This window comes from Oreochromis aureus, linkage group 10 (genome assembly GCF_013358895.1).
Source record: "Oreochromis aureus strain Israel breed Guangdong linkage group 10, ZZ_aureus, whole genome shotgun sequence".
NCBI classification, from domain to species: domain Eukaryota; kingdom Metazoa; phylum Chordata; class Actinopteri; order Cichliformes; family Cichlidae; genus Oreochromis; species Oreochromis aureus.
Genome location: NC_052951.1, coordinates 16,761,164 through 16,784,659, shown reverse-complemented (window position 1 = coordinate 16,784,659; position 23,496 = coordinate 16,761,164). Strand labels below are relative to the sequence as shown.

The window sequence follows — 23,496 nt, the reverse complement described above, 5'->3', positions numbered from 1 at the left end:
GAGATACATACTGTATTTTATTTAAAGTCCCTTTCCCCCCCCATCTGTACCTTTTAATACAGAACTATATAACTACTGAAGAACAGACATTCTGCTACGTTGCTACATGAAACTTGAGAGTCAAATCCTATAATCTTGTTTGACAGGTTGCTGGTATATAACAATTTGCCTGCCCACCTCAGTAGCACTACCATGGCTGAGAGCTTGCTCTGTGAAACTGCAGCTGCTCTGAATATGTTCCTTCCCCTGGAGGAGAGCTGAAAGCTGGGCCTGCAGGACCTGTGCTCAAGGATGAGAAGGAATAAGAGAAAACGGACACAGGAGGGTCAATAGAGCATGTTAAAACAATACTGAAGATGAGAAAAAGCAGCTGAATACATAAAAAGAGGAAAATTGGGAATTATATGTCAAGAAAGCAATAAATCCGTGGTATCAAGGACAAAAACATATGCATGTGCGTATACATGAGTGAATGAACTGGTCATCAACTAACCTTCTGCTTGGCACTGCAGATATTCTCCAAGTCTGTGATGAGGGCCGTCTTGCGCTGATGCAGCGCCTGTTCCAGCTCTTCAAACGTACTTGTAATTTCCGCTACTGCTTCATTCTTCCTTCCACTCAGCTGTCGAGAGATCTCACTCACCAGCTCGATGGCTGCTGTTAACTGAGGTAGCCTGCAACATGAAACAAGGTGAAAATGTATTCCATAGCAGCTGAACACAATGAAAATGTCTGACAGACGAGGCACGGTGTGCACAGATCGCCTAAGGTCTGGACCAAATGCTTAAGCTGCTTAAAGCTTTCCCGAGGTATCGAGACCCCCACCTGCTGTGTATGGCATCCAGCTGTGTCTTCAGCACAGCCTTGTGCTGTTCCACCACATCCCGCAGAGGAACAGTCATGTGCTCCCTGTGCTCGCCCTCTGTGCACTCCAAACACATGGCTGTCTCACATGACTCGCAGTAGAACTCCATCACCTGCAGAGGGAGACAGAGTGAGTCATTCTCTTGCTGAAAATTGCAGAAAAAGAAATGAATGTAATATTCAGTTTCTTTTACACCAATTACTGCTTGAAATAACACGGAAAGGAATTTAGGTAAGGCTAGTATGTCTCAAAAGAGCTTCTCACCTTTCCTTCGTGGTTTGGGCAGCAGAGCGGCTTCCCTGCAGCTGCAGCACTGACTGATTCCAACACACTGCAGGCCTCTGGCCGCGAGCACTCTGGGTCTCGTTGAAGGACCTAATGCAATACATTCTTATATTCAGTGTGGAACAAGGAAGTATTTCTTTATTTCGTTATTTGTAATGCGCATTTGAATTATCTGGCTAATGCATTGTGTTTTCAAACCTCCATAAGATTAGTGATGAAGAAGTTGTTCTGTAGGGCACAAACTCCTTTCTCTGGCAGGATAGATGTCTGCCGGCACACTGGGCATGAGAGTGTCAGAGACTCTGGGGGAATGTAGTTCTGGAGACAGCTGAAGGAAGAGTCCAACAAATATATAAATATAAAACTTAGATAACCAATACCGCAGAAAAAAAGAAGAGGAAGGTGTGAAGAAGACAGAGCAGTCACATAATAAAGAGAGGCAGTGCCTAAATAGTGCTCCTGTCACAACAAATAGGGGAATAGAGTGGATTTAAATCAATACAGAGCCCACAGGCTTGGGAGAAAACATGCACACTCTCTTTGAGTAAGTGAGCATCTGGCAAATCAATTTGACTAACAGAGTCACTAAGAGGCAAAACAGTTCAATCATGAATACATGTGAAGCGCATTTTTTAAGACTCTTTTTCTGTTTGTGCATCTATGTGTGCGTTTGTGTAGTTTAGATTCTGGCCTGGCTTCACGCATGCTAGCAGTCACATCTATCCTGCTTGGCTCTACATGCTATTTTTCCAGGTTTGGTTAACAAGCCCACTGGAGCGCATCAACAACATTAGACGCTAACAAGGGAAAAAACCAAAGCCAGTCAGTAACTTTCAGGTGCAGTATGCAGACTGCAATGCATTCCTTGTCTGCAGCCCAGGTGCCATCCCTCAGGTGATGTACAGCTGTATTTCCTTAGTTTCTGTAGTTAATGATTTGGCGATTAATACAGTAAGAAACCCTGAGTCAGTTCTCGGGATACGTCTCTGTTGTTTTACAAAAGTATGTCTGGCAGCTGCTTGGGCTGCATGCTGGAACAATTATATTTAATTTATGACACCATACAAGCTCGTATCAGCCAAGCCTCCCTGTTTCTGCTTCTGAGAACAACTGAGAGGTTGAACAACAATTTTTTTTCTATCAAATATTTTGTCAAAAATCAAACGCGAAGCTCGCTGGGAGCAGCAGGCGAGGATTCAAGGGTAAGAAAATGTCATTTATCTACTGTAATTGCTTTTACTGTTGTTGTAAAATGTAATATTTTGGCATCATTTCTATATTATGAAGTAGTCGTATCCTAAGGTTATGTGCAAAAATGACTATCACATAAAGAGGACATCGGGAGCAAAATGAAGCGCTGTAACACCCTCCCAAAAGGAATAGGCCCAGCAGGGGTTTGCACCACACCCCTCTTTAAAGTACATAAACCCACCCCAGCATTAAAACATCTGTCTGGAAATATTGCGTATAGCCCTAGACAAAAATCTGTTCACCTCAGCAGGACTCCACATCACATGCTATCCAGTTAAACCAGGGATTAAACTTGCCCTCCGGTGGGCAAATGCAGCTCAGACTGCATGGGGAAAAAAAGAGAATTATCTCATACTGTGTGGCTTTTAAAAAGCCATTTGATAAATATTTGGTAGATGGTGGGTTTAGGAGCAAACCAGTCTGAAACATAATCCCGGTTTTCTTCTGTAGCCAACAACATGCCCCTTCTTCATTCTCCAGCCTCCCACCATGACCCACAACAAGCTTTCAAAAAGCTTCCTCCTGCTTGGCTCGGCTCTAGCATTATCGCCTGAGGGGGTGTCATCCTTCCCAAGAAACTGTGGATTGAGCCACTGTAATTGTGTCTCTCAACAGTGAGCCTTTTCTCAGACTGCAGTCCTTGACAGTCCCTGATGCTGAGGAATGCACTTATCCCAGCAGCGTCAATGACGAGAAGCGCTCTGAGCTTTTTAATTGTGTGTAGGGATTTGCAATAGATGAGGTTCCTCTATTGGCCAGCATGTAGGTATGACAGGAATTCTATGATAACAGGGTAAGAGACAGGATTTACTAGAAGAGAGACAGGTATGGTAAACAATGTACTGTAGCTCTTTTGAATGGCCAGAAATAGCTACATGCAGCAGACAGTGCGAGCAGCAGTAATTAGGACTCTTGACCGTTGTCATTGACGCAGACAGCACAAACATTAGTTACCTTTCACAGAAGGTGTGCAGGCAGGGCAGGACCTTGGGGTTGCGGTAATGATCCAGGCAGATGCTGCAGACCAGAAACTGCTTGTCTATCTGACGCACCACAGGGCTGGTACTTCCAGCCTCACGCTTGGCCATGGCAAAGGAAATTTAAAGCCACGGACAACGACAGCAGTTAACCTAACAAGAGAAAGAGAAAGATGAAACTATTAAAGAAAAATGCTGCACTCCAGCTTTTTCTTCGGGCTTCTTTGCTGAGCTATGGTTCAGCAAACTTTTCAGAGAAGGTACCAGGAACCAAAGCAAAACAAAGCTGTTTAATGCCTTGATCAGAACAAGCACACTGTTATGCAGTTATTTCTAGGTTAATACCAGAGCAACGTCATCTGAAAGAGAGCTGAAAGAGGCTTGCAGTTCATGCTCAGCAGATGCAGATGAACCAGTATGGCCAAATGCATGAGTAACACATTAAAGTTATAAAATACAAAAATAAGCAAAGAAGGCGTAAGAAAGAAAAGGCTTTGTAACGAGCACGTAAGCACTCAACAAAAGGTTTTTTTACAAATCCACAATAATCCATTGAAACAGTCGTAGTTTTGAACATACAAACATTAAAAAAAAACATAAGGAGTTTATGCTGGAATAGGCTTAATTTCTTATTTTATGAACCACACAGCTACATTTTCACATTCACAGCAAACAGTACACAGTACACCTCTGTAGGTAGAAGTTACATGAAAGCCAAAATCCAATTGTAGGGTGACCAGAACAGAGAAGTCTGTTATTGTTCTCACATTAGGAAAAAAATGGTTTATATATGATGCAAGGTATGGATATTCTGCCTAGCAACACAAACCCCTGCTGCCGCCACATGGCCCACTTTCACATTCATCAGTGCAAGGCCAGCAAGTATGGCAAAAATAATTACAGCAATAAAAAAATGCTAGTGAAGCATCGCTGTGCACTTACTGCAAGATCAGGTGTTAACTGAAAACAAGCATCCAGTGCAAATATAGTACATACGTAACAAGAGGTCATAACCACATAGCTTGACCCGATGCATGGCTTAAATTTGCACTTTTGTTGAATGCTGTTCATATCATTTTCATCTCTCTGTTGCTAACAGCAATGAATTCAGCCACATTTTCTCAGTAGGTCAGCACATGCATTATTCATGCATCAGGCATGCACTCATGTGCTCATACAGATGGAGGGGTGAGCGAAGAGTAGTACATGCCTCAAGTAAACACACAATGATAGGAACGTTGTTATAAACATTACACACACACACACACACACACACTGACAATCATTATCCCCCCACCAGACTTTCCCTCCTGTCTGCACATCTGTCGCTGCTGGATCTAATACAGCTCTCAATCCCCTGTCCCATCTCCGCTCATGTCCTATTGTTAGTTGTTGCCCACCGAGCATGAGCACGCGCACGGACACTCACACACCAGAGTGGGTAAAAGCCAAGCTGTATCTTTCCAGTCTTTGCACAGAGGATCCAATGACATACAGTCCCTACACTGGGGGGGTAAAGGTCATATCTTAAGCCATCAACTCCAAGAACAACGTGTCACATTTGTACTCGGGTTAAAGACATGCAGGGTGTCAAACGGAAATGATTAGTGGTAAGTAGCTTATGTTTTGTCTAAATCGAAATATGCATTGTTCTCCATAAGTCCTCTGCTTTAAACCGGCATTTCAAGAGTATCCAGTTGTCTCTGCTGGACTCCAATGAAAAGAAGCTGGAATGTCTCCCGAGTGTAGAAATAATGGGGGGATCAACTACAGGATGTATTTAGTTCTTCAGCACAGTTCTCACACTTCTCCGTCATTCTGTTTTTCTGTACTAGAACACACCGATACTAATATCATCTGTTATGACGTCCGTCTAAATTTAGACTCGTGTATTAGTGACTAGACGAGGAAGCAATGACAGTGAGGCTAAAATAAGACCGCCGGTCCTCGGGACTGCAGGACAGTGAGGTGACTTGTGTCCATTCGTCTACTGCTGGTTTCACAGCACTTTTCTTGGGTGGACCGCTGTGAAAGAAGAACGCGGAGTGTGAAAAGTCCCAAATAATAAGTACTCTTTCTTAAAACACTGGAATAAAGATTAAAGTAGCAGTGTGAGACGATGCATTTTTTTAATTATTTATTTATTTTTGCATCTAAACTATAGCTGAGGCAAGCCTTTTGCACTTTCGAGCTTTAAAATGAACTTGATGGAGACATGAAAAGCAAATGCTGTAACATCAAGAAGATTTGACCGCCGTGGGTGCACATGACTGAATACACTCGTTCGTGTACACGGTTACATGAATTCAGCAGACCAAGTTTTGACACGGGCCCCATCTTCATTCATGCTCACTTAAACTCCTAAGTAGGCCACGATGCTTAGTTTTGATGGTCTAAAGTACCCATGACCAGTTTTTAACTGACAGGCTTTAAAGTGAGTGAAAGGAAGCAGATTTAGAATTTAGACGCTGCAGTTAAAGGCAGTGGGATGGGATAAAGCCAAACACATTCAGGATGCATGAAGAAAAATTATGCATGGAGAGGACGCGTCTTTGAGAGAGCTGCCAACTAATACCATAAAAGCAAAAATGTGTCATAATTGTCCTGGCCATTATAAACACAGTAATAAAGCAGCAATGCTGCTGGTGACCTTAGATTAAGTAATTCCCCAAACTCGCAGTATTATAGTATTTGAATGCTGAGCTAATTGTTTTTGTGTGTGTGCTTAAGCGCATGTGTCACCTTCTGTTCACTATTGGCTTTACAGAACATTAAAGTGACCATGTTCTTTGTGTCATTCACAACTGAAACCTCTGCTGGTGCTTTACCGTACGACAGGATCCTCAGAGTTTGGGTGAACTCTCTCTTACAGAACAAACATGCAGATAAACTTGAAAAAGTGGCAAGGCGGGATATTAAATGTCTTCTTCTCGCTTAAGGAGCATGTTGGGAGAGATTGGTTAGAGCGCGAGACATTTTAATAGGCCACCGAAATAATGCAGGAGAAGTATCATACTCTCTGTTGTCTTCTCACTGTGATACACCTGTGCAACACCAACAGATAAGAGCTGACAGCCTGTGTAAACACGCAAAACTCCAACACTCCACTGTGATGACAGGTGAGCTGATACTGTAGAGTTACACACACACACACAGGCAAACATGGACATGAAAACAAAAACAAACACAAACAAAGTGGACAGAGAGACTACCTACTGTCGGTGAAGTGGAGTACTTCTTTCTAGAAGACTTCATGGCAACTCTGTGTTAAGCCACTGTAGCACTGAAGAACCAGCACACGCCCTGACTCACACACTCTTGCCTTCTAGTCTCTCTCCTCTGACCGCTCTTCCTTTTCCCTTTTCCTTCTCTCGCTTTCCCCTTTTCCATGCAAGGCACACGCACTGAAGAGGGCTGAGCGGGGTTGACAACAAAGGGTGGGACTGAAAATTGAAAGTCCCTCCTACTGTCAGTGCCGTTTACAAGCATGAGCTCACTCTCTGCCCTCCTACTGTTGCGCTCTGATTGGCTGGGAAACCTAAACCAGCAAGCAAGATGGATTGCATCATGGGCCAACAATTTGCGCTGGACTGGAGGGTGTGAGTGTTGGACAAAAAATCTTCAATCCAAAAACATGTTGCACACAACTCCTGCTGAGTAATAATTAAATTTGTGAAATACTTTGCACAATGATTAGAATATATGTTATATTTGTATAATCTAGTATCCAGTTATGAGGAATTATGTCATTACTTGGCCATCCAGGCATGCAGATGCATGCTTGCAGACACATTTAGGGCAGCCAAATAAAACAGACTTATATAATTCATGAAGTCACTTACAAAAAAACAAACTTTAAGTGAGAATATCCGAGCATATGCCTCTCCATCTAGTATCAAATTACACATATGCACGGATTAAGACGGACACTCTGAACTGAAAAGGGGATTATCATTATGAAATTTCTTGCCGTGGGATAATTTTGCACTCAATCCCTTAAATGCCCCGTCCTTGTGATGTGGTCAGAGTATAATCTGAAGCCAGAGGTGACGATTCCCTGACAAAAAACATCAATCTACATTTAATCTGTTCGGATTAAGTCCAGTCTTCTCTCCTCCCACGCTCTACTTCCTCTGCACCCACACACACACACACACCTACTTTTCCAAAATTCTGTCATCCTAAACTCAAAAGCGCAGACTGATGTGCTGAATGTAACAGGAAGTAGAGGGATAAGAGGATGAAGAACGAATGAGATATGAGCAGCCGTCTGAAGGGAATTTATTGTTGCCTCATCGATGCTCTGGCACAGTTTTGTACATTTTTGTGTGGCATTGTACGGCACTTTCAAAGCACAAGGAATTTTTATAGCCACTTATAACAAGCGGTTTGAAAACTTGTGCAACTTGATAGTTACAAGATTGCACTTACTAACATGTCACCATTGGATGAAACAGTCTACAAGCATATCTTGTTTTCGTGTTCCATAGAGAGGGTATCTGGTGTGACCAATATGCTCAATGCATCACTGCAGCATGGGCCGCCTTTTCAAAAGGGCCCTTGTCATCCCTGCAGTGAGCACTCGCACTCGCACTCGAAAGCATTATTGGTTCTCCACAGTTTCTGCTGAAGCGACAGTTCTTTCAGAATATATGACTCCTGCAGTTATTAAATGGGAAGAAGATGAACCACCACTGGTATCACCAATGAGTCCCTTGAAATAAGTAAAGGTAATATGAAAGGAGTGTGCCGAAAAAGACCAGAGGAATTATGTGCTTTGAGATATGAAAATATTTTATTTGAATTACAGGTTCTCTTTTTTATTCCAAAATAAATAAAGATTGCAATTAAGTCTTTTTCATTTTTATTACACTAATGCTTTTGGATGAACACACAGCTGCAGTCAAACCTGCGACTTGTGTAATGTCAACAGTCAAAAGAAACCGTTCTGCCTCAGGGTCGGAGTAATGACAGCAATGAAAGGGACGTTCCCTTAAAACCCCAAAGAAATAAAATCCAACCCTCACTTCAGGGAGTGAACAAAGAATGATCAAGTAATCAAATAGCTTTCACGCTGCGTTTATTTTTAATTATTTTTTTGGTGGGGCCTTTGGTGTTCTTTTTCTTTTTGTCAGTCCTGTGAGAACTGACACAAAGTGGCAAATGATGTGACAAGAAATGTTACATAAGCGTGAGTAACAAGGGGTAAGGGTGTTGCTGTACTTGCTTGGAGCCAATAACATAGCGACTCCCAGTGCTGCACACCTGATATTTTGCTATTTTTTGCTTGATCTTGTTTTCTGTTAGGTGCTCTACCTACATGATGTAGTGTTCCTCTGCCAAACTCTCTGGAAGCTCTGCTGAGAACATTTGGAAAGATGTGGAAATGATGGAAATTCAGAGAATTAGAAAAAACAATTAATCAGAAGCAACACAAGGAACACCCAAATACTGTTGGTTATTTATTCTACAATTACAAATTGAACAGGAAAGATGAAAAGGAACATGATTCTGAGATCTCAGAGACTGCTGTGATGGTGCTAGAGTTTGACAGCTCCATGCCTGACACCATTCCTCAAACACACATAAGCTCTTCAATTCTGAGTCATACTATAGCCCCACAGCAGTCACACGGCAGCCAGCAATCACATAAAAAAAACACACCTCACTCTCAAATTTGTTCTCACAAAGATATATATACCAGCATAAAATACAAAGACGGTGTGTATGGACCAGCACGTGTAATCCCCCTTTGTGTGCTCAGCAACCTTTTATTCTCTTGCGCAGTCCACTCTTAAATCCCTACATACATGTATGTATTTCTATATATAGAGCTATCAGTTCTCATTCCCTTCACACACCAGGCACGTGCCCAGCATTGCAAACGCACTGTGCAAAAGCACAGGGATCCTCAGATGACCAGCATAAAAATGACTCAAACATTAAGAAGGAGCCAAACATTCACATCAGGTTCTCTTGTGCATAACTACCACACACAGTATAGACCTGCAGTCTTTTTATGCATGCTCTTGCGCACACATTCATGTAAACTGGCTATAGCATCAACACTTCAAAGCATGGCCACAAAGACGTCAGGGTTCATTTGTTTTTTAGTACCCCATCAGCATGTGCGAATGTGTGCAAAGTTACCAATGAAAAAAAATAAAGAGCATCAGAGCAAGTACTGACTTGCATAATGCTGGCTGTTATGCCTGCATAACGTTTTATTATATAAGGTTTTCTCATTGAATTCTCGGCAAGTGTTCAGGATTTCTCCAAGTTATTGTCTAAATACAGATCATTAATTCATCAGACAGATTGTTTTAGGCTACGCAGATGCTAAAGACTATATATATCTACTATTGTAAGAAAGACCAGTTACTGTCAGCATGCAGTAAACACAGGTATACTGTACATGAATGTCGCTTGACTGATGGGTGAAAAGAAAATAGTGATGCTTTCTGTCAAATACAGTGGCAGTTATCAAGCTGTCTTTACACAACAGCTGGCCTCGGGGAAAGCAGGTGTGTGCATGCATAAATTGTGCAGCGGATGTTCCACTTAACACAAATTTCCTTTCGGCTTTACAAATTAGCGGAGGCCAGTGTCTAAGTACCAATAGTGTTGACACATTTCCTTCTGGAATTATTCTGTAAATGTTAAATGTCACACTTTTTACTCCACACTCTCTTCTTAGACCATTAGTTCTATATTCTAATTGTAAACTGCTGAAAAATTAAAAATTAAGTATGAGGACTTAAACAATCTAAAACCTCAAAGGGTTAAGGATTTTGGTTCCCACTGACCACTATGTCATTTAGTTCGTAAGAAATTACACGATTAAAGAGTTTCAACTAGAAATAATTTTTTCAAGCTGTGTATATGAGCAGAAAAAACCCAAACTGGCAAGCAAACTTTTGAAAGTAGAGCGCGATCGTCTCCAAGACAGCCTGGCGAAGTTCAAACAGAGCATCAGAATGAGGAAGAAAGCTGATATAAGTGACTCTGAATGTAGCAGATAGACTGATCTGTATTGATCTACTGGGCTTTTCCTGCACAACCATCTCTAGGCTTTACAGACAATGGTCTGAAAAAGAAAATAGAAAAAATGCTTTGTTGATGCCAGAGGTCAAAAAATAATGGGCAGACATGCAGTGTGCTCATAGGAAGGCAACAGTGACTCAAATAACCACTCGTTACAGTCAAAGATATGTAGAACGGCATCTCTCAGAACACAACGTGTTGAACCTTAAAGCAGATGGGCCACAGTAACAGAACAGTGCAGTCGGCATCACTCATGTCAACTAACTTTGGACTCGTTACCTGGTCTGAGTCTTGATTTCTGCTGCAACTTTTGTATGTAAACAGCATGAAAGCATGAATCCATCCTGTCTTGTATCAACAATCCAGGCTAGTGGTGGTTGAAGGTGTGGGGGGTAGTTTCCTGGCACATTTTGGGCCCCTTAGTGCCAACTAAGCATTGTTTAAATGCCACATCCTACTTGAGTATTATTGCTATCCCTTTATGACTAGTGTAACTGTCTTCTGATAACCTGCTAGCAAAGTGTAGCTAATAAAATGGTCAATCAGTGTATATAATCAGTGTTGTTTTCTTCTACTCAAACAACACTGGCAAATTGTTTCAATTATTGTCGACCTGCTCATTCGATAATATTGCCACTACTGCCTGCATGTTTTCATAGCAGTCTGTTAGACAGGTACTGCATTGTCTTCCTTGTTTTGTGCTGGATGGCAATGTGCATTAAGGTCTGTCAAAATAATATTATAATTCCCCGCTAATAGATTATTTACACATATTATTATGTGTGGTAATAACATTAAGTGAGTATTAAGTTATCTTCAGTACTGGCATGTCATACCCCTAAACCCTTTCTGATGATGAACTTTAAACAACATCACATCATACTCTGAAGTCTTCATAGTTAACTTGCAAAACCTGCAGAATAATTGGCAAGTACAGCCTCTAAAATCAGTGTAGCAGCAGAGTAAAGCCGTACCCTGGAGCAACACTTTTTAATCCTTATGCATTTGCTGGAGTTTAATGTTCAACCGATAGACCTGTGGAATAAACCATAAACAAAACATGTTTCTGTGTCTGCTGCAACCTGAAAGCCATTTTATCCATCGACGTATTCACTTTGATGCAAACAGAACTTCATCAAGAGATTCTTGCATGAATAAGATCAAGGCAGACATCAGCACAGAAGTTCAGCTGCACTGAGCCTTGAGAAACAGATACACGAGCAGCTCAGATAGGGAGATACAGCCTCCTTCACATCTCTTAGTGTGTATGATTAAGGGCCAGTGTATGAGAACTCTCAGATTGTAACAACCTCCTAATACGTGACCAAATTTGGAGAGAAAAAGATGCAACCCCTCTCGTTTTGGCTCTCATTTGAACAGAATAACAAAAGTTCTTGTGACATTGGTATTCATTAGTCTTGAATGGTTTTTACACAGAACATCAGAGCATTCAAATAGCCATTTATGAGCCTGTAACACAGCAGTGTGTGCAAATTTTATCCCACAGTGTAAAATATAGTCCAGAATACTGAAGTTAGATACAGCACATTCAAAGAGAAATGACATGATTCGCAGATTCTTCCATTTCTTTCTTTTCCCTATTCAACTCTCCCTTTCCCAGCAGAGAGAATTATTTCAGCGAAAGAAGAGCATGTGCCACGGGGTAGAGGAGCTGATCCTGAAATAATTTGTTTCTTTAAATAACTGGGGGAGTAGATGCCCTGAGCTAAACATATATTTACATAAACAGCTAGTTTAATCTAACATGGCATAATAAAACCAAGTGATATTAGTTTCAGGTACGCTGAAGTATATGGGACCTTCCTCATCTATGGGTTTTTTTAGTATTTAGGAGTTCAGGTAACCACGTGAGATGGGAATTTTGCTAACATGCCCATCACATAGCAGAAACACACCATCACCTCATAAAGGAGAAAACTAACTCTCTGGTTGCAAGGGGCAGAACATCTCGTTTCAGTGTGAAAATGTATTTTCTCATGGTGCTCATTCTAAGCAGGCCTTGCCATGCTGAATCATAAATGTGCATTACAGCTGGGATCCCTAACAGGGTGAAAAGTCATTAACTTGAGGGGATTAGAAATTCCGTCATTTGTTCGTCACGCCGATAGGTCAGCGGATTAATCATTTGCACGTCCTTCAAACTCTGTGCATGAACCAGAGACCTGGGACGAATGTTTAAAACATTCTCCAGGTTCACAAAATAACAGCTCAGTTTGACAAGACTTGGACCAGAATGACGACAGAGACGAATCCATCTTAATTCAAAAGGTTTTCAAATGTAGTTTGGAAGTATAGTTCAGGATTGCAGGATTCTAGTGGATTGCTGCCTCTCTCTAAAACTATACTATAACAACCAGTCATTTGTGATGCCAAACCTAATGTTTACAGTAGTCTGTCTGCTTTTAAGGCCAGATTGCTGCTATGCTGGCAAACCAGGAAAACAGGGAGGACGGATTGCTAACTGACATGTTACAAACACTCACACACAAACAACGTGTGGTTCTCTGGCAAGAATGATGCGGTGGATGACAAACTTTAAGTGCTACCTTCTATTCACTGTCCACACACAGCAGGACAGACCAACAGAGGCACACAGCTAAAATTATCAGTTGGTCTGATCTGAGCCAAGCTGTGCAGGAATGTGTCACAGGAACCGCCTGTATCAACATATTAACACACCGCTCACGCCCCTGCACGCAAGTACGCATGAACACACGCAAGTGTGCAGGTGTGCAAAGCTTCAGCTGCACATCACTACTGTGGAAGGATATCATTTAAAAACAAATAAATAAAATGACAGATTTTCCCCATACACAGATACTAATAGAGTTTAGATGATCTTTCAAATCAGCTGCCTTCCTAACTGGACTTGGAGCGTGAGGAAAGCATTTTTTAAAATATTTTATTTAGAGATGTTTGATCAAAGCTGATTTCAAGTACTTTTACAATTTTAATTTGATCCCAGAAGAGCATTCAGACACTAAGAGCTACAAAATACCATCATTAATCCACAGTAAATTCTCCTATATGCCCTGTGTATCTTTAAAAACATTGTTTTTGTGTCAGGCTACAGCCTGCAATATGCTACAACATTAAACCTGCTGATCCTAGCAAGTGCACACTATTTTACAACCACAGAGACACCACAGTCTTAATTCTTTCATTTCTAGCAGTGGTAAATTGTGGTATACAGAAATCAAAATAATTTTTGTGGTTTTTGTTTCTCATACTTATTACAACATGTAGCACAGATCACATGTTCCACAGGCCTGCTTGGTATGCAGCCATTGCAGTAACTATCTGGGATCTGTTTTAGGAATACTGTCATGACAGTAATTATATCAGTTTGACATAAGCGACCCATTTATTCTTCAGTTGTATGTACAGTATATTCAGCGGACACCCTTACCTCTACCATAGAGCAGGAAATGCCTGTGTATATAGTGACAGATTTTTTTTACCCTCTCTGGACATTCAGATCACAGTGTATAAGATATATGAACTGAAGCATCTCTGTGCAACTATGTGTAACAGAAGAGTGCCAAATGGAAGCTTTGTTTGCTGTTGTTACATGAAATGTTCTTACAGTAAGGTCTTTACTATTGCTGAGCCCCCCCACAGGGACCTGTCTAAATATATCCATTGACATGACTACGTCTCTCAGCTCCGTCACTAAGCTGTCACTACATGACTCTCTACTTACAAATAAATACAGCTAAATGTGGAAAACCTCAGTTATTTATCACACAGATAAATACTGTGCATATGTAAGCATACACATACAGATTTATTTTGCAAACAAACAAGGGCAAGAATCCACAAAGGAACACTTCACTGCTGCATATCCAACTGTGCCTGGCAAATCTATTATCAGAATCAGCTTTATTGTCCAAGTATGTGTACACACACAAAGAACTGGGTTCTGTTCTCAATATAAACAGAATAGCCCAAAAGAAATGGACACTACAGACATTATCAACATATAACAATGTGTATCAATGATAGGTATTATGTATATAAAGTACAATGATATGTTGGCCAATAATCTTTGACTTTATTGATGTATTTTTTGCCCCAAAGGCACAGATACAAACCAAATTCAAATAGAAACTAAATAGCAAATGTACAAAACATAAAGTTCATATATGCCGTTGCATCTCTCAGATGGACTATAATAAAAGACACACTCTTCTTCAGACTTCACAAAGTTAAAACTTTTAAGTTTGAGCTGCACTTGTGTGTTTGCGTGCCATAAGTATGTTCATCACAGACCTGATCCCCTCACTGAGGGGTTCATATCAAAACAGCAACAAACATTTGACAGTGCAGAGCGGGTTCAACAGGCACCACAATCATCTTAACACTGCTCAGGTCTGCAAGGAAGACAAAGAATTTAAAAAAAACGCAAGGATGATCATCTTCACAAATCATGCTCAGCTGTTACTTTTGTGATATATGATGTAATTAATATATTTCTGTCACGCTGTTAGTAAATACTTAACTGTGCATGAAGGGAACAATTACAAATTTGAGCATAACAGCTTTCCAACACTGTGACAAACACCCTAACAAGTCAAATAGGTGTGTATAACAGCTACAGCACAAACAGAGCTGAAAATCCAGTAGTAACAGTATCCATTGATTATGTTTTCATGGTTAAGTTTACATCTCGCCTGGCTCTCACCCTCCCATGCAGCTCCAGTGACATTCCTCCCGTGCCAGCTGGACATTCCAGTCTCCACTTCCCCCCACGATGACCAGAGGTTCTCTTTCAAACCTCACTCAGTATCTCTATGAGAGGCGCCTTCTGGCGTGACCAATCACGGAAGCTCCACTACCCCTACATCTGTCTAAGACAGCCCAATCACCTCAAAGTCACGGGTCCTCCGAAACCCTTTAATAGCAGCCCCTGGCCCCACAACACTCTCACTTTCTTCCCTGAGAAGATCACAAGAGCTCCTCAGCAGTCAAGAACCTGGATTATCCATTCATCTGTCCTACAGTTTGGGATGTCAAGGTAATCCCCGAACGTGGGTTTTTCCTGATTTCAGGATTATTTTTTATAATGTTGTAATTATATTTTCATTACATAAATATATTTTTCTGGTAGTAGTTGTCACATTGATGCAGACTGATGCCTTATCAAGCTTATATGTCAAGTACAAGTGTGCTTGTGTTACTATTTGCTAGTTGTCAGAGCTAAGCATTAGTGGTTATGACAACCACTGAATCCTCTCAAGGAAACGCTGACAATGGCAAGGTTAGGGACACAGTCTGCTGTTGCTCAGCCATTTATGGGTTGACCATGTCGAGGAAAGACCTCCATCTCCTCTGCATCACATGTATGGGTGTCAAACAGGCACAACTGTCGCTGACAGAATTGCTGCAGAATGCAAGCCAAAATCCTGGAACACCATTTGCTAATGTTGGTGGCCTCAAAACCTGGTCCCAATGATAAATCCAGCTCAGCAGGCACTTGAGACCCTGGGGCTGAATTTTCGCCTCTTTTAAGCAGCTCCTCGACTCTGAAGGGGAGTATGGAGAAGATAAGAATGACATTAACATGGAACTTATAGATGACAATGGATAAAGATGAGGAGGATGCTATTCGCACTCCTTATCAGGAGCAGCTCCATCAGCGGGGAAACTCAGGCCTCTCCATCTCCCCGTGAGGTTGACCTATATGAGATATACAAGGATGTGGCAGTCAGACTGTTCATTAACTAGCCTGGAAAGCTGGATGCCAAGTGGGAGAAGCAGATGCTGGTACATCATCTCCACCCAAATCAAAACCCTGCACTCACATCACCAAGACCAGCTCTCCCATGTAAAAAGGGAATATTTCAAAGCCTCCATGTACCAAAAGGTTTACAAGTCAACAGCACAGCCTGTCTACTCATCACTGCTTTTGTTACATGTTGAAGTTCAGGGTCTGGCTACTGAGCTGGGGTTGGCATTCACTCACTGCCTAATTTTGTTGTTCTGTCCTGGGATTTACTCACAATCTTGGAGCCACTCTCAGAACTACCTTTGGACTACATTGACTTAAAGGCACTTCCACTCAAAAATGTCCTTTTGCAACGGCAAAAACAATCAGTGATACGATTTATCTAGCCATACTTCCTGTCTGCAGTTTTGCCTCCAACTTCATCGTCAACTCTAAGGTTATCCAATCTACTTATGTACTGTACCTACACTGGAGCTACTATTTGCCTACTGCCATTTTCCAATGACAGCCATGAGCAAGTTCACTTTGTCCTATACACAAAAACCAGGAGAACATTTGGTTACCAGGGTAACCTTGGTTCTCTGAAAACCAAGCAAGGTATCTCACCAAACTGCCCTACTTGCACATGGAAGAAATACATGAAGAATGCCTGATACTTGGCCAGAGGGCATTATGAAAGGGGTCAGGGGACCCATGTCCTGGAAGTGAATGGTTAGATTGGTGTCCACAAGGCACTTCCCATATTGAGATCTTTCAGATAATCGGGGTTACTCTGGTAACCAAACGTTCTCCTGGATCACTGTTTCAAGAGTGCTTCAAGTCTTTATTGACCATCCCATCTGAGAGCTCTGTTATAGCCATCTACTAATTCCCTCATATGCCTGAAAACAAAGTGAGGTTGCGCTAGGAAGAATTTACATTGAGATCAAAGTGTAATACTGGTGACAGCTGAAGTGTAAACCTCCTGCATTACATTTCACTTCTAGTTAAGACATTTCAGAAACAGAGAAATCAATCTTGCCCCAAGTATAATGCCACAGCATTATTACCACACAGACAGCTTGGAAAGATATTTTTTCTTTCTAACAGGCTGTAGAAGGATGTCACCTAACATTCATGGTGAGAGATAATTTATCCTATAAATTGTGGAGAATAATAATGGCAAATTGGTGTATAAGCTGAAAACAAGCTGTGTTTTCATACTTTATGCAAACCATTTTTATGTATAAAAAGCTTTTAACAGCATGCTGCTTCAAGCCACAAATTACATTTTTGAGTGTCTCAGAGTCTGCAATCATGTCAGATTATGAACACAGTAACCTATTCACCACAGATAACTACACATCATCTCGCCACTCATCTATAATCACAGTCAAGTCACTCTCATAGAAGGTGTCTTGCATACACAACCAAGATATGGTTATTCAGGTTATTTTACATGGCAAAACCAAATCTCAGGCCAGCAAATGGCCTGCACCATTATTCTGCATACAGACAACATAGGGTGTGTGCATCCACCAGTGGGAGGTAGGGGAAATAAGGGAGAGTGATGGAGTGGAGAGGGAGACATGAGAGGAGGAGAGGTATGCACCCTCTGCAAAGGGGAGAAAGGAAACTGTGTAGGTGGAGCAAATATGTGCTGGCATATCGGTGGGATGGCGTGAAAGATAAGATGGGATGTCAGAGGGGAAAATTTTTACTTACAGCAGATTCCTGACAGATGAAAGAGAGGTGGGAGGAAGTTTCAGCGTGCTCTCCTCCGGAGGGAGCGATATCCGTCCACAAAACCTGACATTGTCAAAGCAAAAAGCACCTCACACACAGAGACTAGAAAGACAGACAGAAGCAGGGTGTGTGCGCGTGTGGGATCTGGCTTTAACACATGTATGTTTGTGCTAACAGGAGGGAGAGATAGAAGCTGAGAGAGAGCGAGAGAAAGAGAGAGAGCCAAGAGATACAGAGATATTGTACAAGCTGACTGGCTGGTGTGAAAATGGGAGGGGGCCAAATTGTCCAATAGTGTAAGAGATGAGCAGAGTGAAGAGGAGATGGCAACAAAGACAGATTTTTTTTCCCCATTTCCTGCCCTCGGTGTCCCTCAACTCTTCCGCCTCTCTTTTGATTGCGCGTGTAAGGATAATGAGAAATCTCCAACCAGCCAAACTGTGAGACAGTCACTCACTGACATGAGGAGAGGCTCTCTTTTCGCATAGAGATGTGGAAGATGAGATGGGAGGACCAAAAATCGCCTGAACCCTGTTGGAAACTCTAATTTAGTTGGACATCAATTTAAAAGAGTGATGAAATTAATTATTAAATGCCATATAAAAGACAATCAGAGGAAGGTGGGAGGTAGGACATCGTCTTTGTGAGTTATTTAGAGATCTAGAGAAACATAGTGGTGAAGATGGGAAAGTACCGTAAAGAATTTTGACAGGCAAACTGCTGCAGTGTTTTTTGTATGATCTCTATATGTATGGACAGGCACCGTTTGCCTCAAAAGTGTGAGTGGAGTGCCTGTGTGCATGCGCCTGGGGGTTGGGACCAAGCTGTCTTCCCATGATTTTTGCTGCAGGAACACTATGTTGCCATGGAGACTGCATCCAGAGCAGCAGAACACGCAGATGGCTGCTCCCTCGCTTTCCCAAACAGTCCAGTTAGCTTCTCATCCCTCACATGAAATTCACAAAAGCTGCACCTACTGAAATTTTGTCAACGGCCTTTTGTGTTGAATAACTGAAAAATTACTGTTTTTGCCAATTTGCATATAATGCATTCAAAGTGTAAATCACTGCTATGGTTTGTTGACGTTCATAAACAAGAACTAAATTAAGATCTTATAGTAAATGTAGTGAAAAAGAGTTCATGATTCACCACCGCTCACCTGTGGCAGCAAACCCAAATCCAGAACAGAATGCAGGGCTGAACAAAAAGGTGAGCTTTATTTTAAAGCGGATGGTAATGTCCACAAGAGGCAACTAAAGGGTAAATAATCCAGAGGCACTGAATTAACATTCACACACACAGACACACACTGAGGGGTAATCAGGGGGATGAGGCACAGGTGAAACTAATTAGGATAAATCCACAGGGGAAGTAAAAGGAAATGCAAAGCACTGGTGGCAAATGACTACCAAAATAAAACAGGATTTGAGGAATGATAACAGGTAAGGCAGTGAAAAAAGCACAATATATATATTTTTAAGGAGATTTTAAAAAGTGTAAGCTTGTGTGAATTAAAAATAAAAAGGTCTGTTTATAAATGCGTGCACATATGTAATTGATCTGTGATTACAGAAACACGTCTGGTTTTTAATCTATTGATTATTTCTCCTTTCTTTAAAAGCAGCTCCTATAACAGCACTTAAGTCCACAACAAATTTGCCTAAGGGGACAGTAAAGTATATTGTATCCTATTTCATGTCTCCAGGTTTGTTCCAAAGAACTGAACTACAATTAACTGAAAGCACCTTCAGCACACCTAGAGTTAATACTGGAAACAGTTAAAAGCCAGATGACCTGAGAGCTCTGACTGGGTTAGAAAGAGTGAGCACGTCAGAAATCAACTGTGAGGCCGAACAGGGGCAGATCTAGAGGAATTTTTTTAGGGTGACACAAGGGTGGCATGGAAATCAGATGGGATGGCAAAATCAAAGCCATTTCGTCACACATATGCAGGTATTACATTCTGTAATATGTACTACATATGGTTAAAATACATCAACTGCAGCAGGTATACACATATTTCATATAATCATAGTCTGTAACTTTCTTATTGGCTTTAGCCCAAATTACTAAACATTTCAGTTACATAAAAAAATGTGACCTTGTTGAAATCTGAATTGCCCACGGTATTAATTCAAAATGTGCTCTTGCACAGTTATTGGTCTCAGTTGTAACTATGCTCAAATTCCTAATGCCAGCTTATTTTGATTCATATGCAAAACTACTGTGGCACTAGGGGTGGCACATACCACCCCATGCCACCACAGTAGATCTGCCCCTGAGGCAAACCATTTATTAACTAACAAAAAGGAAAGGTAATTCTATACTGTACTGGGAGCCAATGAAGGTCTTTCAGTACTATTTTTTAGTAGTGTTTTTTTTTTTTGCCTCACAGCAACAAGAGGAATTGTGACATGTGGCATAAGTCTTTTTGTGTTGTCCAATAACAAAACAAATACACATCAACAGGCATGCCTAGGGTCCCTTTTTATGTGGGGCAACACAACATTTTTATTCCTTGTCCCCCTAAACTACATCTTGAGCCAATGTCCCACATTTTGACTGGTTGGCTCTGAAGAACATACACTTTTCTGAAGTCTGACTATTACCCAGAGTATATTAAGGGATGGCCTTTTATTATAGCCAGAAGAAGGTCGCCCTGTCTATTGCCATACTTATCCGGGAAAGTTACAAGTCAACAAAAAGTCACAACCTTTCCAGATTTTGTTAATATGATGGAAACTACCACATAGAAAATGAAACTATTATATTCTTATTTGGCTTTTTTGATAGTTATTTTTCAGTTTTGCACACAGGGAAAATATGGTGTGAAGTCAATCAGTATGTGTGTGCCATAATTGGATGACAACAGCTAAAACTGTTGGTTATGGCTCAAAAAAGGCATACCACTTTATGGATACTCTAAAGTGAAGCCTAAAAGACATGCATAAGATCCCAAAACTAAAACTGGTTGTTACCAGACAAAGGGAGAATATCAAGACCATCGTATGAGGCCATAAGAACAAACAAAAGCTTCTTTTTGTCTTTATCGTATTTACTCAACGAGAGTGTTGGCAATATAAAACATTTGGTCTAAATGAAAATCTGGTAACATGCACAATTTATTGTGTTTTTATTTGTAAGTTAGATATGAAAACTTCAGACTGCCTCTCAGCTTGCACACGTCACAGTGTTTGCTCTACGTTCAGTTTATTGGGGTTGGTCAATCTAGGCATGCATATCTTCATATTAAGCGAGAATTTCTGTGCAAAACCAGCTATGTGATGGATACTTTAATAGACATGCAAAACATGTCCTCTCTGTCAATAGTGCTGCTTCTAAAATGAAATCACAAAATGACTGAAAGTAAATTTGCCTTTGAAGTTGCAATAAAAAATAAATTACCAGAGAAGATATTAATATTAATTGCATGCTCCAACGCTGACATTTACCCAGTTAATCAATGAGCCCTGCACTGCTGGAGCTCAATGATGCTAACACCCATCTCACCAGCGAACAGCCTAATGTGAGTAACCACTTTCAGCCCTGTGCAGGATTATTTATATGTGACTAATGGATATGACTGCTTTGGGTTACAGTGATGACAACAAATGATGTATCAGAACATTTAAAAAAAAGTATAATGATGATAAAAATAAAAACAAAATGTGGTCAAAGGGGAAAACACACACATACACAAAATAAGTTGTTATATGAATTGTATGTACTTACCTATCCATTTTGCAATGTACAATCCAGCAGCTAATAAATGACAGCAGGTAAGTGTCCAAAATTCTTTTCCCCCTGGACAGAGAATAGCCGGGATTAGCAACAAACCCGCATAACTCAAAGCAAACAAACCAAACACCTTCGACATTACGTTTGAGCGATTAATTTACATCCAACAACACAACACAATATGTCACGTGCACTTCACCATACTGCATTACTTTTTCAAAAGCATGAATTTTAAAACTTTTATTTTGTGGATTCCTCTGTGGCTTGGCACTCTATGATTAACCTCGGATAAATTGCGCCATCTACTGAAAGATTTGGACCCTGCAACGCGTTCATATTTAATATGGAGATCGATGAATTGTTTTATATGGTGGACGTACATGCTGTGCAAAAAAAAAAAACATAAACCGACAAAGTATCGTACATGAGATCTAAAATTTTGGTAAAATCTGACAACAGGTGTGGTGTAAATACTTTTGGTTTGAAAGTATTTACAAAGTGAAACACATGCGATGATTTTGGTATTCGAGGAGCACGCTGAAACTTTCATTAAAGAAACGATTTCTTAGTGACTAATGAGATAAACGTTCGGCACGGATAGACGGGGGAATAAAATACGCAGACATAACGGTCGACACAGCCACATGAGCACCGGCGTCTGGCTGGCCATCGCAGAGACCTCGTGGCGCAACGGTAGCGCGTCTGACTCCAGATCAGAAGGTTGCGTGTTCAAATCACGTCGGGGTCATATCTATTTCTTCTTTCACACGGTTGCAATTTGCCTTAAATTTGCAAATTATAACGGAAAAACAATACAACCAAGGTGTCTTAACGCTGAACGGGTTAATCCCTTTAAGAATGCGTTTACGTTGACCGTCTACCGACAGTGCGTTTACGCAAGTCCAGTTAATTTTATTAATCTGAGTTTTAAAAAATCTGAACGAACCTGAGTGAATCATCATAACCTGTCAGAGTAACTTCACATCGGTTTAGCAGCGCATTAAAATGTACACGTATGTGGTGATAGCCACGGAGGCTGAGGAATGGTCTTCAACCACAAACACAGTCCTGTTTCCCCGTGGTTAGCGAAAAGCTTAACCATTCCCTTTTCCCTGTAAAGCAGAGGTGCATCACAGAGGATCCCTGACTTTAGACTTTAACCTTTAATGTGATTCAAAGTGCTGTTCTGGGAACACGCTTGAGTTTATCACGAGTGGATTCTTCGTGGTTTTCCTGTCCAACCTCAAATCTAAATGGAGCACTTGCAAACAGTCTAACTCCTCTATCTATTACTACACTAGACACACAAACATTTTTCAGCAGGATAAATTAAAACAACGCCTGACTAAAAACACTTGCCTATTATGTTGTAATGCATTCTATGAATATGTTTGGTGTTTATCTACCTTTTTGGTCCAAATTCCAGTCCCCACATTTAACAAAACAAACATCCAGGGTGGTCACCTTATTGGCTTGTGTTCCTCGGTTGTCCTCTACATTCCCTTTTAGTTTTCTGTGTTATGAAGACAATGACTCCCTCTCTCCTCTCAAATGCTCCTCTCTGCTTAAATGCTTCATCACAAAACAAGTTGAAAGTCTCCCTCCCTCTCTCACTTCTCAGTCCAAGTTTCCCCCTCCCCACCCCCTTTCTCATCTTTCACTGGGACACACTAAACTCCGAACAGTTCATTAGCATGGCCCTGGTGAGAGTGCAGCTTGGCTAAGACAGCAGGTCACCTCTTGTCCTAGGGAGTTGACTCACATGAGACAGACTCACTGTGCTCAACAGTCTATCACAATGGTCCGATTGTACTCTGGAGCTCTAGTTTTACATCAGACAGGCCAGTTGCTGCTTATGTAGT

The 23,496-nt window shown here is 41.1% G+C and overlaps 1 protein-coding gene and 1 non-coding gene across 7 annotated transcripts in view; one reads left to right on the top strand and one right to left on the bottom strand.

Annotated features, from left to right (window-relative positions):
• The window catches only part of trim3b (tripartite motif containing 3b), a 31,807-nt gene extending 8,678 nt beyond the window's left edge, over window positions 1–23,129 (bottom strand). The window contains exons 1-8 of one of the 6 annotated variants that reach the window (XM_039618866.1): window positions 23,099–23,129; window positions 21,629–21,700; window positions 3,356–3,531; window positions 1,349–1,478; window positions 1,130–1,240; window positions 826–977; window positions 494–674; window positions 178–279 (exon numbers count right to left, since the gene is read on the bottom strand). In XM_039618866.1, the coding sequence (XP_039474800.1) occupies window positions 178–279; window positions 494–674; window positions 826–977; window positions 1,130–1,240; window positions 1,349–1,478; window positions 3,356–3,489 (810 nt within the window). In that variant the 5' untranslated portion in view covers window positions 3,490–3,531; window positions 21,629–21,700; window positions 23,099–23,129. Of the gene's footprint in view, window positions 1–177; window positions 280–493; window positions 675–825; window positions 978–1,129; window positions 1,241–1,348; window positions 1,479–3,355; window positions 3,532–6,590; window positions 6,759–17,875; window positions 18,019–19,055; window positions 19,119–21,628; window positions 21,701–23,040 lie in introns of those variants that run through there. The other 5 variants (XM_039618867.1, XM_039618869.1, XM_039618868.1 and 2 more) reach the window with 5 other exon arrangements.
• trnaw-cca lies at window positions 22,311–22,382 on the top strand. The gene has a single exon. It is a non-coding gene; the product is annotated as a tRNA-Trp (tRNA).
• Window positions 23,130–23,496: the final 367 nt, after the last annotated feature.